Source organism: Rhinopithecus bieti, unplaced genomic scaffold (assembly GCF_001698545.2).
Source record: "Rhinopithecus bieti isolate Rb0 unplaced genomic scaffold, ASM169854v2 scaffold_36008, whole genome shotgun sequence".
Lineage (NCBI taxonomy): Eukaryota > Metazoa > Chordata > Mammalia > Primates > Cercopithecidae > Rhinopithecus > Rhinopithecus bieti.
In genome coordinates this window covers 1,537,326-1,554,454 of record NW_016816204.1, presented here as the reverse complement: position 1 = coordinate 1,554,454, position 17,129 = coordinate 1,537,326, and the positions used below count along the sequence as shown (strand labels likewise).

The window sequence follows — 17,129 nt, the reverse complement described above, 5'->3', positions numbered from 1 at the left end:
GCCCAGGCTGGAGTGCAGTGGCCGGATCTCAGCTCACTGCAAGCTCCACCTCCCGGGTTCACACTATTCTCCTGCCTCAGCCTCCCTAGTAGCTGGAACTACAGGCGCCCACCACCTCGCCCGGCTAGTTTTATGTATTTTTTAGTAGAGACAGGGTTTCACCGTGCCAGCCAGGATGTTCTCGATCTCCTGACCTCGTGATCCGCCCGTCTCGGCCTCCCAAAGTGCTGGGATTACAGGCTTGAGCCACTGAGCCTGGCCTGGACCTTTTTCTTACACCATATACGAATATTAATTCAAAATGAATCACAGACCTAAATGTTAAGAGCTACAACAATGAAACTCTTAGAAGAAAACATGAGTAAATCTTTGTGACCTCGGGTTAGGCAAAGCATTACTACGTATGACACCAAAAGTACAAATGACAAAAGAACAGATTAAAAAAATAGATAAATTGGACTTAGAATTTGAAACTTCTGTGCTGCAAATAATACCATCAAGAAAGTAAGGGGAAAAAAACAAAAAAAAAAGGGGGGAGAAAATATCTGCTAATCATATATCTGATAAAGGACTTGAAAATATAAAGAACTCTTACAATTCAATAATAAAAAGACAACACAATTTAAAAAGAGATAAAGAATCCTAATAGACATCCAAGTATATATACAATGGCCAATAAGCACCTAAAGAGATGCCCAATATCAGTAATTGTCAGGGAAATGCAAATTAAAATCACCATGAGATACAACTTCACAGGGAGTAGGGTCTATAATTAAAAAGACAGATAATGACAAATGATGGTGAGGATGTGGAAGAGCCTGAGCCTTCACAATTTGCTGGTGGGAATGCAAAATGGTGTGGCCACTTTGGAAAACAGTTTGGCAGCTCTTCAAAATGTTAAACATAGAGTTACCATTTAACCTAGCAATTCCTCTCCTAGATACATACCCAAAAGAAATGAAAACATATGTTTCCACAAAAATTTGTGCATACATGTGTTCATAGCAGTATTATTCATAATAGCCAGAGGGTAGAAACAACACAAATGTCCATCAATTGATGAATGGATAAAGAAAATATGTTGAGGGAGGTTCCAAGATGGCCAAATAGTAACAGCCCCAGTCTACAGCTCCCAGCGTGAGTGATGCAGAAGACGGGTGATTTCTGCATTTCCAACTGCATTTCCAACTGAGGTACCAGGTTTATCTCACTGGGGCTTGTTGGACAGTGGATGCAGCCCACGGAGTGTGAGCCGAAGCATCGCCTCACCCGGGAAGCGTAAGGGGTCAGGGAATTCCCTTTCCTAGCCAAAGGAAGCCGTGACAGATGGTACCTGGAAAATCAGGACACTCCCACCCTAATACTGCACTTTTTCAATGGTCTTAGCAAAAAGCATACCAGATTATATCCTGCACCTAGCTCAGAGGGTCCCACGCCCACGGAGCCTCGCTCACCACTAGCACAGCAGTCTGAGATCAAACTGCAAGGGGACAGCGAGGCTGGGGAGGGATGTCACCATTGCTGAGGCTTGAGTAGGTAAACAAAGCTGCTGGGAATCTCGAACTGGGTGGAGGCCACTGCAGCACAAGGAGGCCTGCCTGCCTCTGTAGACTCCACCTCTCGGGGCAGGGCATAACTGAATAAAAGGCAGCAGAAACTTCTGCAGATTTAAACATCCCTGTCTGACAGCTTTGAAGAGAGTAGTGGTTCCCCCAGCATGGAGTTTGAGATCTGAGAATGGACAGACTGCCTCCACAAGTGGGTCCCTGACCCCTGAGTAGCCTAACTGGGAGACACCTCCCAGTAGGAGCCGACAGACATCTCATACAGCTGGGTGCCCCTCTGAGATGAAGCTTCCAGAGGAAGGATCAGGCAGGAACATTTGCCGTTCTGCAGTATTTGCTGTTCTGCAGCCTCCGCTGGTGATACCCAGGCAGACAGGGTCTGGAGTGGACCTCCAGCAAACTCCAACAGACCTGCAGCTGAGGGGCCTGACTGTTAGAAGGAAAACTAACAAACAAAGGACATCCACACCAAAACCCCATCTGTATGTCACCGTCATCAAAGACCAAAGGTAGATAAAACTATAAAGATGGGGAGAAACCAGAACAGAAAAGCTGAAAATTCTAAACATCAGAGCACCACTTCTCCTCCAAAGGAATGCAGTTCCTCACCAGCAACAGAACAAAGCTGGATGGAGAATGATTTTAACGAGTTGAGAGAAGAAGGCTTCAGACAACTGGTAATAACAAACTTCTCCAAGCTAAAGGAGGATGTTTGAACCCATCGCAAAGAAGCTAAAAACCTTGAAAAAAGAATAGACGAATGGCTAACTAGAATAAACAGCATAGAGAAGACCTTAAACCACCGGTTGGAGTTGAAAACCATGGCATGAGAACTATATGATGCATGCACAAGCTTCAGTAGCCAATTCGATCAAGTGGAAGAAAGGGTATCAGTGACTGAAGATCAAATTAATGAAATGAAGTGAGAAGTTTAGAGAAAAAAGAGTAAAAACAAATGAACAAAGCCTCCAAGAAATATGTGACTATGTGAAAACACCAAATCTATGTTTGATTGGTATATCTGAAAGTGATGGGGAGAATGGAACCAAGTTGGAAAACACTCTTCAGGATATTATCCAGGAGAACTTCCCCAACCTAGCAAGGCAGGCCAACATTTGAATTCAGGAAATACAGAGAATGTCATAAAGATACTCCTGGAGAAGAGCAACTCCAAGACACATAATTGTCAGATTCACCAAAGTTGAAATGAAGGAAAAAATATTAAGGGCAGCCAGAGAGAAAGGTCGGGTTACCCACAAAACAAAGGGAAGCCCATCAGACTAACAACGGATCTCTTGGCAGAAACCCTACAAGCCAGAAGAGGGTGGGGGCCAATACTCAACATTCTTAAAGAAAAGAATTTCAACCCAGAATTTTATATCCAGCCAAACTAAGCTTCATAAGTGAAGGAGAAATAAAATCCTTTACAGACAAGCAAATGCTGAGAGATTTTGTCACCACCTGGCCTGCCTTACAAGAGCACCTGAAGGAAGCACTAAATGTGGAAAGGAGCAACGGCAACCTACAGAATGGGAGAAAATTTTTACAATCTACCCATCTGACAAAGGGCTAATATCCAGAATCTACAAAGAACTCAAACAAATTTACAAGAAAAAATCAAACAACTCCATCAAAAAGTGGGCGAAGGATATAAACATACACTTCTCAAAAGATGACATTTATGCAGCCAACAGACACATGAAAAAATGCTCATCATCACTGGTCATCAGAGAAATGCAAATCAAAACCACAATGAGATACCATCTCACACCAGTTAGAATGGCGATCATTAAAAAGTCAGGAAACAACAGGTGCTGGAGAGGATGTGGAGAAATAGAAACACTTTTACATTGTTGTTGGGACTGTAAACCAGTTCAATCATTGTGGAAGACAGTGTGGCAATTCCTCAAGGATCTACAACTAGAAATACCATTTGGTTCAGCCATCCCATTACTGGGTATATACCCAAAGGATTGTAAGTCATGGTACTATAAAGACACATGCACACGTATGTTTATTGCGGCACTATTCACAATAGCAAAGACTTGGAACCAACCCAAATGTCCATTGATGATAGACTGGATTAAGAAAATGTGGCACATATACACCATGGAATACTACGCATCCGTAAAAAGGATGAGTTCATGTCCTTTGTAGGGACATGAATGAAGCTGGAAACCATCATTCTGAGCAAACTATCACAAGGCCAGAAAACGAAACACCGCATGGTCTCACTCATAGTTGAGAATTGAACAATGAGAACACTTGGACACAGTGTGGGGAACATCACACACCAGGGCCTGTTGTGGGGTGGAGGGATGGGGGAGGGATAGCATTAGGAGATATACCTAATGTAAATGACGAGTTAGTGGGTGCAGCACACCAACATGGCACGTGTATACATATGTAACAAACCTGCACTTTGTGCACACGTACCCTAGAACTTAAAGTAGAATTTAAAAAAAAAAAGAAAAAAAAAGAAAATACGTTACAGCCATACAATGGAGTATTATTCAGCAATAAAAAGGAATGGAATACTGATACATTCTACAACATGGATAAACCTTGCCAAGTGAAGTAAGTCAGTCACAGAAAACCATATATTGTATGATTCCATTTATATGAAATGTCCAGAATAGGCAGTTCTAGAGGTAGAAAGTAGATTCATGATTTCCTCAAGCTGGGCAGGGGGAGTTTGGGGAGAGACTGTTAATGGCCCTGGGGTTCCTTTTCAGGGTGATGAATGTGTTCTAAAATTGACTGTGGGATTGACTGCATAACTCTGTGAACATATTTAAAAGCATTTAAATGGGAGAATTGTATCGTGTGTGAATTGTAACAATAAATCTGTTTCAACAACAACAAAAAATGAATGATTAGTGTGTTTCACACAGGGGCAGAAAGGAATGGGCCATCTACCCAAGTAGTTTGATTCACCAGGTTGGAAACACTCTGTGCAGAATCTACAAAGAGACATTTCTGAGCCTACTGAGGCCCATAAGGAAAAATAGAATATTCTGTGATAAAAATGAGAAATAAGCAATCTTTGAAAATGCTGTATGATGGGTGGATTCATCTCACAGAATGGAACCTGTGTTTTGATTCACCAGGTTGGAAACATGCTTTTTGTAGAATCTACAAAGGGACATTTCTCAGCCCATTGAGGGCTATAAGAAAAACATCTAATATCCCGCGATAAAAACTAGAAGCAAGCTATCTGAAAATGCATTGTGATGTGTGGATTCATCTTACAGAAAGGAACCTGTGTTTTGATTCACCAGGTTCGAAACACTCTTTCTGTAGAATCTGAGAAGGGTTATTTCTGAGACCATTGAGGCCTATAAGGAAAAATCGAATAACATGCAAAAAATGAATTAGAAACAAGCTATCTGTGAAAGTGCTTTGTGATGTGTGGATTCATCTCACAGAATGGAACCTGTGTTTTGATTCACCAGGTTGGAAACACTCTTTGTAGAATCTACGAAGGGACAGTTCTGAGCCCACTGAGGCAGGAGTCAGGAGAGAGACCAGGAATGCCCAAGATGATGGTGGGGAGGAAGGCTAGGGCTGAATCAGAAAGGGCTATGTACGGCATACTGAGGAGTGTGGATTTAATCCACAAGGAGGAATGTACTGAATGATTTACACAGGGGGTCAAGATGATCAGATTTGTGTGGCATATCTGGTCCCAATGGTGACCATCAATTAGATGGGACACAGAGACTGGGTTAATTTGCAGTAACCAGGCAAGTGGGATATGAAAGAGATATTTGAGAGAATGAATCAATGGGACATTGCTTGCAGAAAGTAACTTGACCTGACCATAGATTAGCAGCAGGTACTTTTTCACCCTCTGTAGAAACAAAATAGAATGATACTCCCTTTCATAGGGCACACTGAATTATTCACATTTCCAAGCCCTCACACCTTCACCTCCAGACTGCACTCTAGACATTGATCTATGAAAAGATCCAAAATTCTCTTTACTGCAGACACTGTCTGTGGTGTGGAGCCAGCTCTTTATCAGCCTGCATTTCAACTCTTGTCTTCTAAAAATAGAAAATGCTAATTCACACCTGGATGCAATATCCTGGCTTCAGAAACTGAGAGAGTAAAAACTTCCTAAGTAAATTAGGAAAAAGAAATAGTCAGTGCTAGAAACTAGGTAGCAAAGCAGTTGTTTAAAATAACTATCCTTGCTGGGCATGGTGGCTCACGCCTGTAATCCCAGCACTTTGGGAGGCTGAGGCAGGCAGATCGCTTGAGTTCAGGAGTTCGAGGCCAGCCCGGGTGACATGGCGAGACCCCCATCTCTACTAAAAATACAAAAATCAGCTGGGCATGGTGGCACATGCCTATAATCCCAGCTACATGGGAGGCTGAGGCACAGGAATCACCTGAACCCGGAAACAGAGGTTGTAGTGAGCCAAAATCACACCACTGCACTCCAGCCTGGGTGACGGAATGAGATTCTGTCTCAAAAAAATTTTTTTTAATTTTAAATAAAATAATTGTCCTCAAGTGTATGGAGATCTTTACACAGAAAAAGTTTTTTGAATTCCTACCCTGACTGAAAACAAAACAAACACACAAAAAAGGCTTAAGCCAAACCATGTGGTCCTATAAGGAAGAATTCCTGATATGGAAAATTATTTAACAGTGGAATGGATAATCCAAGCCAGTTGGGCAATTCCTTCTCCAGCCTTAAATGATAGATTTTTATTTTTTCTGGGAAGGCTTTGGTGTAGTCGTTTACCTTCAGGAGTGGTGCCAGCAGCTCGCGGGCAGGACAGCAAGAACTTTAGTGAAGGAGTGCCCAGAATCTTTCCTTCACCATTTCTTGCTCAGCCACAGTGTTCTGTCAAGAATATTCAGTTAGCTCTGATGATCTCTTTGACTCAAGGGGTTCTGGCTATATCTCGGTGTGAAAACAGGAACAAAACTCCCTGTGCACTGTACATGCCATTGAGATACCTACCTTCCACTTTGGAGACAAAGCCCAGACTCCGCTTAAGGTCAGAGCAGATGGAGTGGAGACACCATCGGAATTTTGCATCACAGCGATATTTGTTGGCACCGCACGTGTCATAGCAGACGTCCAGCTGGTTGCAGCACTTGGTCATTGCTGGAATGCCCAAGTCCATCTGGGGAAAAGGGAAGGAAGGGAAAAGAAGGGGAAGAAATGCCACGTTTAGACTAAGGACCTTAGGCAACCTTGCCCACCTTGTTATTAACTAGCTGGTTCTCACATTTCTATTGCATATCCCGATCAATTCAGAAACACCAATGACTCAGTAAAATGCCAACAGTCATAGGATTAAAAGTTTTCATTGTCACTTAGTTATTAGTTCAATAAACGATTCTGGCCCATTTTTCACCTTTTTTTTTTTTTTTTTAGATGTTAATAATTTTAAAATCCAGAGGCAGCTTACAGTAATGAAAATAGAGACCAGAAGGGTAGTCAAGAGAGCAGAGCCACAGGGCTTGTAAATGTAATTAACACTTAACATTCCCATATGAGATTTTGTGTGAGCAAAGGATTCTACGGCTAAGAAGTATAAAAAAATTCAGCCTCAGTTCATCAAGAGATCACCAGCATCCCAGACAGCACTATTTTAAGGGTGTGTATGTGTGAGTGTGTGTGGATGTGTTGGAAAGTAGAGTGGGTATAGAACACACAGCTCCTGATCACAAGAGGGCTGTAGTTAAAACACAACATCTCACACACACCCATGCTTACTAAGCAACCTATAAACAACTGTAAATGTAGTGGCATAAACTGTGTAACTAAGTTCATAAAATGCCACATGTGTCTGGGCGTGGTGGCTCATGACTGTAATCCCAGTCACCTTTGGGAGGCCGAGGTGGGTGGATCACTTGAGGTCAGGAGTTCGAGACCACCCTGGCCAACATGGTGAAACCCCCGTTTCTACCAAAAATACAAAAATTAGCTGGGCATGGGGTATGTTTGTGTGTTTGCAGATTTCTATGATGTCAGCACTCCAAACATAGCCAGTTTGGCACTACTAACATGAAGTCAGCTGCTTGCAAAAGTCATGACAATATGCAACAATCAGCTCTCACTGGCCAGCACCAGCTGGCTCCGGCACGTCACTGGAATGGTCCACTAATTTCAATAAGTCAAACCTGTCAGATCTATCTCAAATTAAGTTATGTTGTGATGTCCTAAGTCTCAGCTGACATTTTCAGTGGTGATTTCAAAGTTCTGATCCACTACCAAGGGTTTATCTGAGGGACAGCTGTCCCTGGGAAAAGGAAATCACATATCTTCTTTGAAAATTCTCTCCCTCATATCCAATTTAAAATACTTAATTGTATTGCTCAACTTTTTTCCAGAAACAATCACTTCCATCAAGGATAACTCTAGGATTGCTCTCAGTCAAAACCAATCAACCAAGAAGGTAATGCTGGCAGTACATACACTTTCTGGTACCTTGAGACCCAGGAAATAGGAGCCGCAGCCGTTGGGCTCTTGGGGCTTGTAGCCAGGTCTGGGCATCGGTGCCTTTCCTTGCAGGAGGAAGAAAGGAAAGCAAGAAGAAATATTTAGAAATCAAGCATTTGGGAACATTCATCAAATGAAAATTTTCTAAAAGCATATTTCACTTTTTCTTTAAAAGTCACTGTTCCTCACATCCAAATCAGGTGATGATGATGGTGATGTCACAGAAGAATAACGACTTTCAGATGACTTTGACTTTTTCTCCTAATCTCAAAAAATCTCATGAGGTTTTTTTTGTTTGTTTGTTTGTTTTTTTGTTTTTTTTTTTTTTTGAGACAGGTTCTCTCTCTGTCACCCAGGCTGGAGTACAGTGGTGTGATCTTGGCTTACTGCAACCTCTGCCTCCTGAGTTCAAGCAATTCTCCTGCCTCAGCCTCCCAAGTAGCTGGGATTACAGGTATGTGCCACCATGCCCAGCTAATTTTTGTAATTTTAGAAGAGACAGGGTTTCACCATGTTGGCCAGGTTGGTCTCGAACTCCTGACCTCAAGTGATCCACCTGCCTCGGCCTCCCAAAGTGCTGGGATTACAGGCGTGAGCCACCGCACCCAGTGAGCACTTATTTACTGACATTTCTAATGTTTTTTAAATGCATAACCTTGAAGATAAGGGCCATGGCAAAACCCAACTAAAGCTCAAGCTTCCTCATTCCTTAACCACTGCAAGACCATACACCACTCAAAGAACAAACGGAACACAACTTGATCGTACACTTAAGGAATCAGAATTGTAACAACACCACAAAAGGGTTTTAACTTGCAGGAAATTCAAGCAAGATTCCATAAACCTAGAGCATGATTGAGCAAAGAGCAAAGAAATCACCCCGATGTGATATCTTAGGCACTTATTTCATAGAAGTAAGCAGAAATGATCTGAACAGCTTTGAATTTCTGTTTTTTATGATCTTTCAAATGTGTAGAGAGAAGCTTTAATCAGTTGTATCAACGGCAGTGCCCACAGGTAAAGATAACCTTGACCTGAGATGACCTCAGGACAGCCATCTGCAGTGGGTATTTTATCCCATTATCCAGATGAGAAACTCGAGCTAAGAGGTCGCATGACTTGCCTAACATCATAGAAAAAGTGGGGGAAATAGGATATAAAGTCAGATTTCCTGTTTGTCTCCAAAACCCATGCTCCTTCACCACATCTCTGCCTCTTTTTAGGAGATACAAGACCTTAGAGTAAGGCATAAGACACTCTTTCTTTCTTTCTCTTTCTTTCTTTCTTTCTTTCTCTTTCTTTCTTTTCTTTTCTTTCTTTCTTTCTTTCTTTTTTTCTTTCTTTCTTTCTTTCTTTCTTTCTTTCTTTCTTTCTTTCTTTCTCTCTTTCTCTTCTTCCTTCTTCTTCTCCTCCTCCTCCTCCTTCTTCTCCTTCCTTCCTTTTCTTCTTCTGCTTCTTTTTTTCTTTTCTTTCTTTCGTTCATTCATTCATTCATTCTTTCCTTCCTTCCTTCCTTCAATATTCTCCTACCAGGTATTTATTTTTAATTATTTCGTATTATGAAATATTTCAAAACTGTTGAAAAGTCAGAGAAACAAACAACTCGTACCAAATGCACAAACATAATAAATGTTAACATTTGCCAAACTTGCTATACATTTTTTTTTTTAATTAAATGTGACAGTTAAAGTACAGGTTCAGGGTGCTGTTGAAGCCTCTTTGCACTCATCATTTTGTTTTAACTTTTAGACACTAAGTTTAAGTTTTAAAGCCCTCACTTTGTATCATTCTGCAAACTTGTCTTGATTATGCTTGGACCTTTACTCTCACAAAGAATTTTGCAATTTTTTTGAATTTGTAGAACCAACTTAGTAAATTCTATAAGAAAGATGGTCAAGAGTTTTATTGAAAAATCCATTGAATGTATAGATTTGGAGACAGCTGCCTTTCTTAGGATACTCAGTCTTCCCAAATACAGACACGGTATAGTTCTCTGTTTACTTATGTCTGCCTGTATGTCATTCAACAGAGCACTGCAATTTTCTCCATATGTGTATTATACTTTCTATATACCTATATTATTCAGATCCTTAAACAAGATTGAATATCTCATAAAAATCCGGAGCTAAGACTCATGCCTCTGGTATAGTAAATCTGCACTTTCCTAGAACCCAGGCTGCTTCCAGCTTTCTACTCTACCAGCTCTAGAGTGTAGCCCTGGTTCTCATGGTCTAAGATGGCGCTTCAGCCAACATCCATATTACCTGTAACAGGACGGGAGGAGTTGGAAGGGTCCAGCCCCTCTCTTCAGTAAACACACTCCAGAATGTTATACACGTCACTTCCTCATACTTCCCTCTGGCCAGACCTTAATCAAATGGCAAAATCTGGTTGCAAAGGTGGGCTAGAAAATGAAGTGGGCAGCCATGAACCCAGCTAAAATGTGGAAAGAGGGGCTTGATACTGTAGAAAAGAGGAAGAATGGATATTAGGGGACACTAAGCAGTTTCTGCCACACTTTGGGTATTTGTTGCTGTGATACATGTGGTTATAACATTGTGGTCCAAGATGACTTCCAATGATCCCCACCTCCTGGTATTCACCTCCTTGTATATAGTCCCAGGAGTGGTCTTTGTGACCAAGATAATACTGCAGACGTGGAGGTGTGTTCCTCCTAAGACTAAGCTATAAAAGACCACAATTTCTGTCTTGGGCTCTTACTCTCCCTCTCTCACCATTCACTCTAGGGGAAGTTATGTCATGAACAGTCCCATGGAAAGACCCATCTGGCAAATAACTAAAACCTCCTGCCAATAGCCACATGAATTTAACAAGAGATCCTCCAGCCCCAGCTGAATCTCCAGAGATGGCAGCATCAGCTGGGCAACATGACCTCAACCTTATGAGAAACTGACCCAGAATTGCCCAGCAAAGCCACTCCAGGATCCCTGACCCTTAGCAACTGTGTGATATAATCTTTGCTACTGTAAGCTGCTAAGCTTCGAGGTACCTTGTTGCTCAATAATATATAACTGTTTCAGTTGCCATTAGGATTTTTTTTTTCTTTTTTTTTGAGACGGAATCTCACTCTGTCGCCCAAGCTGGAGTGCAGTGGTGCAATCTTGGCTCACTGTAGTCTCTGCCTCCCAAGTTCAAGTGATTCTTCTGCCTCAGCCTCCTGAGTAGCTGGGGTTACAGGCGCACACCACCACACCCAGCTACTTTTTGTATTTTTGTTAGAGATGGGGTTTCACTATGTTGACCAAGCTGGTTTCGAACTCCTGGCCTCAAGTGATCCACCCACCTTGGCCTCCCAAAGTGCTGGGATTACAGGTGTGAGCCACCTTGCCTGGCCTCCCATTATGATTTTAATCTCTTTGTTATATTTTTTCTATGACAGCTTTATTGAGTTATAATTCATATATCATATACATTCACTCATTTAATGTGTACGATTCAATGGTTTTGGCATATCCACAGAGTTGTCCAGTCAACACCATAATCTAATTTTAGAACATTATAATCTCAAAAAGAAACCCCGTACCCATTAGTCACCACTCCCATCTCCCTACCCCCAGCCCTAGGCAACTCCTTCACATGAGTTAAATCATACAACAGGTGGCCTTTAGTGTCTGGCTTCTTTCACTTAGCATAATGTTTTCTCGTTTCATACATGTTGTAGTATGTATCAGTACTTAAGTTATTTTTATTGCCAGAAAAACCTTCCATTGTGTAGACATACCACATTTTGTTTACCCATTCATCGGTTAGTAGACATTTGCGCTGTTTTCACCCTTTAGCTATTATGAATAATACTGCTACTAATATTTGTAGACAGGTTTTTGTGTGGACATGTGTTTCATTTCTCCATCCTCCATAGGATTGCTGGGTCATATGGTAACTCTGTTGAACATTTTAAGGAATTGCCACACTGTTTTCCAAAGTGGCTGCACCACATTCCCACCAGCAATGCATGAGGGTTCCAGTTTCTCCACGTCCTCACTAACACTAGCTATTGTCTGTCTTTTTTGTTGTAGCCATCCTGGCGGGAGTGAGGCGGCGCTTCACGGTAGCTTTGATTTGCATCTCTCTAACGGTTATGTTGAGCATCTTTTCATGTGCTATCGGCCATTCATATAAATTCTTTTGGAAAATGTCTTTTTAAAGCCTCTACCTACTCTATAATTGAGTTATTTATCTTTTTACTATTGAGTTGTACGTGTTCTTTATGTATTTTGGAAGCAAGTGCCTTGTCAACTCTGCAAATATTTTCTCCCATTCTGTGGGTTGTCTTTTCACTTTTTTGATGGTGTAACTATTTATTTGTTTTTTTCTTCTTCTTCTTCTTCTTTTTTAAGAGATGGGGTCTCGCTGTGTCACCCAGGTTGGAGTGCAGTGGCACAATCATAACTCACTGCAGCTTCACACTCCCTGGTTCAAGTGATCCTCCTGCCTCAGCTGTCTACGTAGCTATGACTGCAGGTGCATGCCATCATGCATGGCTAACTTGTAAATTTTTTTATAGGGATGGGGTCTTGCTATGTTGCCCAGGCTGGTCTTAAACTCCTAGGCGCAAGCAGCTCTCCAACCTCAGGTTAATGAGCTGCTAGAATTACAGGCATGAGCCACTGTGCCCTGCCTCTTTTCATTTTCTTTTTTTCTTTTATTTTTTTGAAACAGGGTCTCTCACTCTGTCACCCAGGCTGGAGTGCAGTGGTGTGATCTTCGCACACTACAGCCTCGATCTCCCAGGCCCAAGCAAGCCTCCCACCTCAGCCTCCCTAGTAGCTGGGACTACAAGTGCTATCACTGCACCTGGCTAATTTTTGTATTTTTTTGTGGAGATGGGGTTTTGCTATATTGCCCAAGCTAGTCTTGAATTCCCAGACTGAAGCTATCCACCTATCTTGGCTTTCCAAAGGCCTGAGATTATAGGCATGAGCCACAGCATCCAGCCTTCTTTTCCTTATTGAGGTGAAATTCAGATAACATAAAATTAACCATCTTAAAGTGTGCAATTAAATATATTCACAATGTTGTACAACCATCACCTTTAACTAGTTCAAAAACATTTTCATCACCCCCAAGGTAGACCTTGTGCCCACTCAGCAGTCATTCTCTGTCTCAGGCAGTTTGGATGCTATAACAAAAATACCATAGACTGGATGGCTTACACAGCAGAAATTTATTCCTCACAGTGCTGAAGGCTGGGAATTCCAAAATCAGGATGCCAGTGCATTCCATGTCTGGTGAGGGCCTTCTTTCCAGCTTGCAGATGGCCTTGTCTTCTCTTCTTTCTCTTTCTCTTCTTACAAGGACACTAGTCTCATCATGGTGGCCCCACACTCAAGACAGCATCTCAGCTCACTGCAACCTCCGCCTCCTGGGTTCAAGCCATTCTCCTGCCTCAGCCTCTGGAGTAGCTGGGATTACAGGTGCCTGCCACCACGCCTGGCTAAGTTGTTGTATTTTTAGTAGAGACAGGGTTTCGCCATGTTGTCCAGGCTAGTCTTGAACACCTGACCTTAAGTGATCTGCCCTCCTCGGCCTCCCAAAGTGCCAAGGTTACAGGCGTGAGCCACCGCGCCTAGCCAGAGAATGAAACATCTTTTTCACAACTTTGCTGAAGATGGCATTCGCTACAGACTTGGCTCAGTTTCTTGGGTTACCCTCTGCCTTTTTGCCCTTGATAACTCACAGAAGATAAAACTCTGCTATTCTAGTTTGAAAGATACCGGAATGGAATTCCTATCCAGCCTGCAGCTGATGATGGTTATTTTTATTTTATTTACTGTTTTATGTTAACTGCAGAAATTCTGTTTAGAAATGAAGCGGAAAGTATAAGTTCTAAGACAAAAGGTAATGGTTTCAGTCTAGGCAGAAACTGAAATCATTCAAGGATACCATATCCTCAAATTATCGTTTGAGGAGCTTATGGTTGATGTTTTAAGTCTAGGCATTCATAATGTATCATATCCACAGATGTTTTATTTTCTGGCTGGAGCTGTTTATAGGAGTGAGAGGCCGACAACTTGATCCTGTTCAAATTCATATTTTAGTGTTCATAAAAAAAGTTTTATTGGAACACAGCCACACTCACGATGTAGCTATGGCTGCTTTCACAGAAAAAAACAGCAGAAGACTGTTCTAATCTTGATGTGAAGATGGTTTTCTAATCAAGACATAAAATTCAGAAGCCATAAAGAAAGAGACTGACAGATTTGATCTTATAAAACTTAAAAGCTTCTGAATAAAGTGGAATACCATGAAAGTCTTAAAAGACAAACTGGAGGGAGATTGAGGAGAGTTAGCCAAGAATCCAAGAGCTCTGCCTGCCAGTGGTGGACACTGCCTCCTGAGCCCACCCTTTTATCTCTGTCACTGGAAAGAGCAGCACAAACTTTCAGGGCTTTGTGTCTCAGGGCAAGAGTTTTGCCTTCTCAGGAGGGTGCGTCCGTCCTCTCCACCCGGCTGGTTCCCCGGGAGGTGCTGGCAGGGAGTGAGTACACTTTATTGAAAGGTACATCTGTAGCAAACCACTGTGGCACACATTTGCCTGTGTAACCAAACTGCACATCCTGCACATGTACCCCAGAACTTAAAAATCAACATTAAAAAAAGGATTAACATTTATATTTCCAAAAGAAATTCATGGGAGTGATTTTTTCCTCTCTGGCAGCAATAGTTCTTATCACTCTTCTTTTAAATTTTGCCACTCTGTTGGCTAAAAGTGGCATCTCGTTACTTTAATTTGTAGGCCCCGATCAATACTGAATTCAACCATATTATTTGTATGCAAACCATTTAGTTTTTCTTTTCTGTCAATTGCCTATTTCCATTCTTTGCTCATTTTTCTTTTAGACCTTTCGTCTATTTCTTCACAGTTCGTAAGAACCTTTTTGTAGTATACATATTATGTCTTTGTCATTTGTTTTACAATTTTCCACTTCATAGTATGATTTTTCTATTAATGTTGTATTGTTATAAAGAACAGATAATGATGCCAAATGAATAATAAGAGTATTTACTAAACTATTATAGGCATGGCTTCATCAACAACCCCAACAAGCTGTCTCAAACATGAGAAAAAATAATTTCCAGGCGGGGAGCGGTGGTTCACACCTGTAATCCCAGCACTTTAGGAAGCCCAGCAGGGGGATCACCTGAGGTCATGAGTTCGAGACCAGCCTGGCCAACATGGTGAAATCCCGTTACTACTAAAAATACAAAGTAGCTGGGCGTGGTGGCACATGCCTGTAATCCCAGCTACACCAGGAGGCTGAGGCAGGAGAATCACTTGAACCCAGAAGGTGGAGATTGCAGAGAGCCGAGATGGTGCCACTGCACTCCAGCCTGGGTGACAGAGGGAGACTCCATCTCAAGAAAAACAAAATTCCAGAAAAAAAAAGAAAGAAAAGTACGTCTTCCTTCCTTGCAGAAACACTCAGATGCAACATGACTCATACATCAATGGAACACAGCAGGACAGAGGCAATTCTCCTGAAGAGAAGAACTCTATATTTCAGTTGCGAAAACAGATTAAGTTACTGCATAAGGTAGGGTGACCAACTTGCCCTGGTTTGCCTGGCACCATCCCAGTGTTAGTACTGAAAGTCCCACATCCCAGGAGCATCTCCCCTACTCCTGAGTCCCCAGCAGACTAGGAGGTCAGTCACCCAAAAACAAGAATAATCTGTTTGCCTCTAAGCCAGTGGCTGTTTTCTTTTTTTGGGCTCTGGATCCCCTGGAGAATCTGATGAAGTCTGTGAGTTATTTCCCTGGAAAAAGATACAAACTCACAGGTTTATAAAATTTTGCTGTAAAACTTCAGATAAAATTCTCTTTAAAAAATAGACTGATATTTATTTTTATTTATGTATTTGTTTATTTTTGAAACTTAATCTCGCTCTGTCGTCCAGGCTGGAATGCAATGGCATGATCTCGGCTCACTGCAACCTCCGCCTCCCAGGTTCAAGTGATTCTCCTGCCTCAGCCTCCCAAGTAGCTGGGATTACAGGTCACGCCACCACACTTGGCTAATTTTGTATTTTAGTAGAGATGGGGTTTCACCATGTTGGCCAGGCTGGTCTCAAACTCCTGACTTCAAATGATCCACTTGCCTCAGCCTCCCAAAGTGCTGGGATTACAATAGACTGATGGTTAAAGAAACTTTTAAGATACTTTTACTCTTGGAACTAAATCCAGGAAGAAATTCATTTTCAGGATCTTTTATTTTCAGGATCTTTTATTAAAGCGTGAAAGCATGAACAGCATCATCATAGAAACTCTGCTCCATTGACCCAGCTCCAGAGACCTTCGTGAGGCAGACAACTCTCCAGTCGTTGTTCCCTCGAGGGACTTCTTCCAGAAGCTGAGAGGCTGTTGTCCAGCCACTGGGATTTCTGGGATTTTTCATTTTTATGTTGAAAGAGAACTGGAAGAATCTGAATGCAATTAACCTGTTCACTAGACTGTCTTTCGCATAACGTTTATAAAATTTGTTTGGTACCTACCATGCTCTCTATATACTACTGATTCTTTATGTATATTATCTTTAATTCTCACAACACCTTTGCAAGGTGGGTATTAGTAACATTATTTTTACATATTTGAGGAAACTAAGGTTGAGAGAGTCAGATAACTCACCCAAGGTCACCAGCAATGGGATATTTTCCCCTAAATTCAAATCCGTGATTTTTCCATTACTATGCTTATTTCTCAAAGTCTGGTTCAAAGACTACCCATTAAAAGTGCAGTTCCAGCCAGGCGAGGTGGCTCACATCTGTAATCCCAGCACTTTGGGAGGCCGAGGAGGGTGGATCATGAGATCAGGAGATCGAGACCATCCTGGCTCACGGTGAAACCCCATCTCTACTAAAAATACAAAAAATTAGCTGGGCGTAGTGGTGGTGCACTCCAGCCTGGGCGATACAGTGAGACTCTATCTCAAAAAAAAAAAAAGTGCAGTTCTAAGGTCCCTCCACAGACCTACTGCATCAGAATCTCTGGAGGTAGAAAAGGGTATCTACATTTTGGAAACGATTCTCAAGGAAATCTTGTTTGCATTGGTACAGAGTCCTTTTTTTTTTTTTTTTTTT

At 41.8% G+C, this 17,129-nt stretch overlaps 1 protein-coding gene across 3 annotated transcripts in view; it reads right to left on the bottom strand.

Moving 5' to 3' along the window:
• The window catches only part of PLA2G12B (phospholipase A2 group XIIB), a 24,866-nt gene that overhangs the window by 4,302 nt on the left and 3,435 nt on the right, over positions 1-17,129 (bottom strand). For 2 of the 3 annotated variants that reach the window (XM_017854576.1, XM_017854577.1), the window contains exons 2-3: positions 8,008-8,096; positions 6,544-6,709 (exon numbers count right to left, since the gene is read on the bottom strand). In XM_017854576.1, coding sequence (XP_017710065.1) covers positions 6,544-6,709; positions 8,008-8,096 — 255 coding nt within the window. The remainder of the gene's footprint in view (positions 1-6,543; positions 6,710-8,007; positions 8,097-17,129) is intronic. The other variant, XM_017854578.1, reaches the window with a different exon arrangement.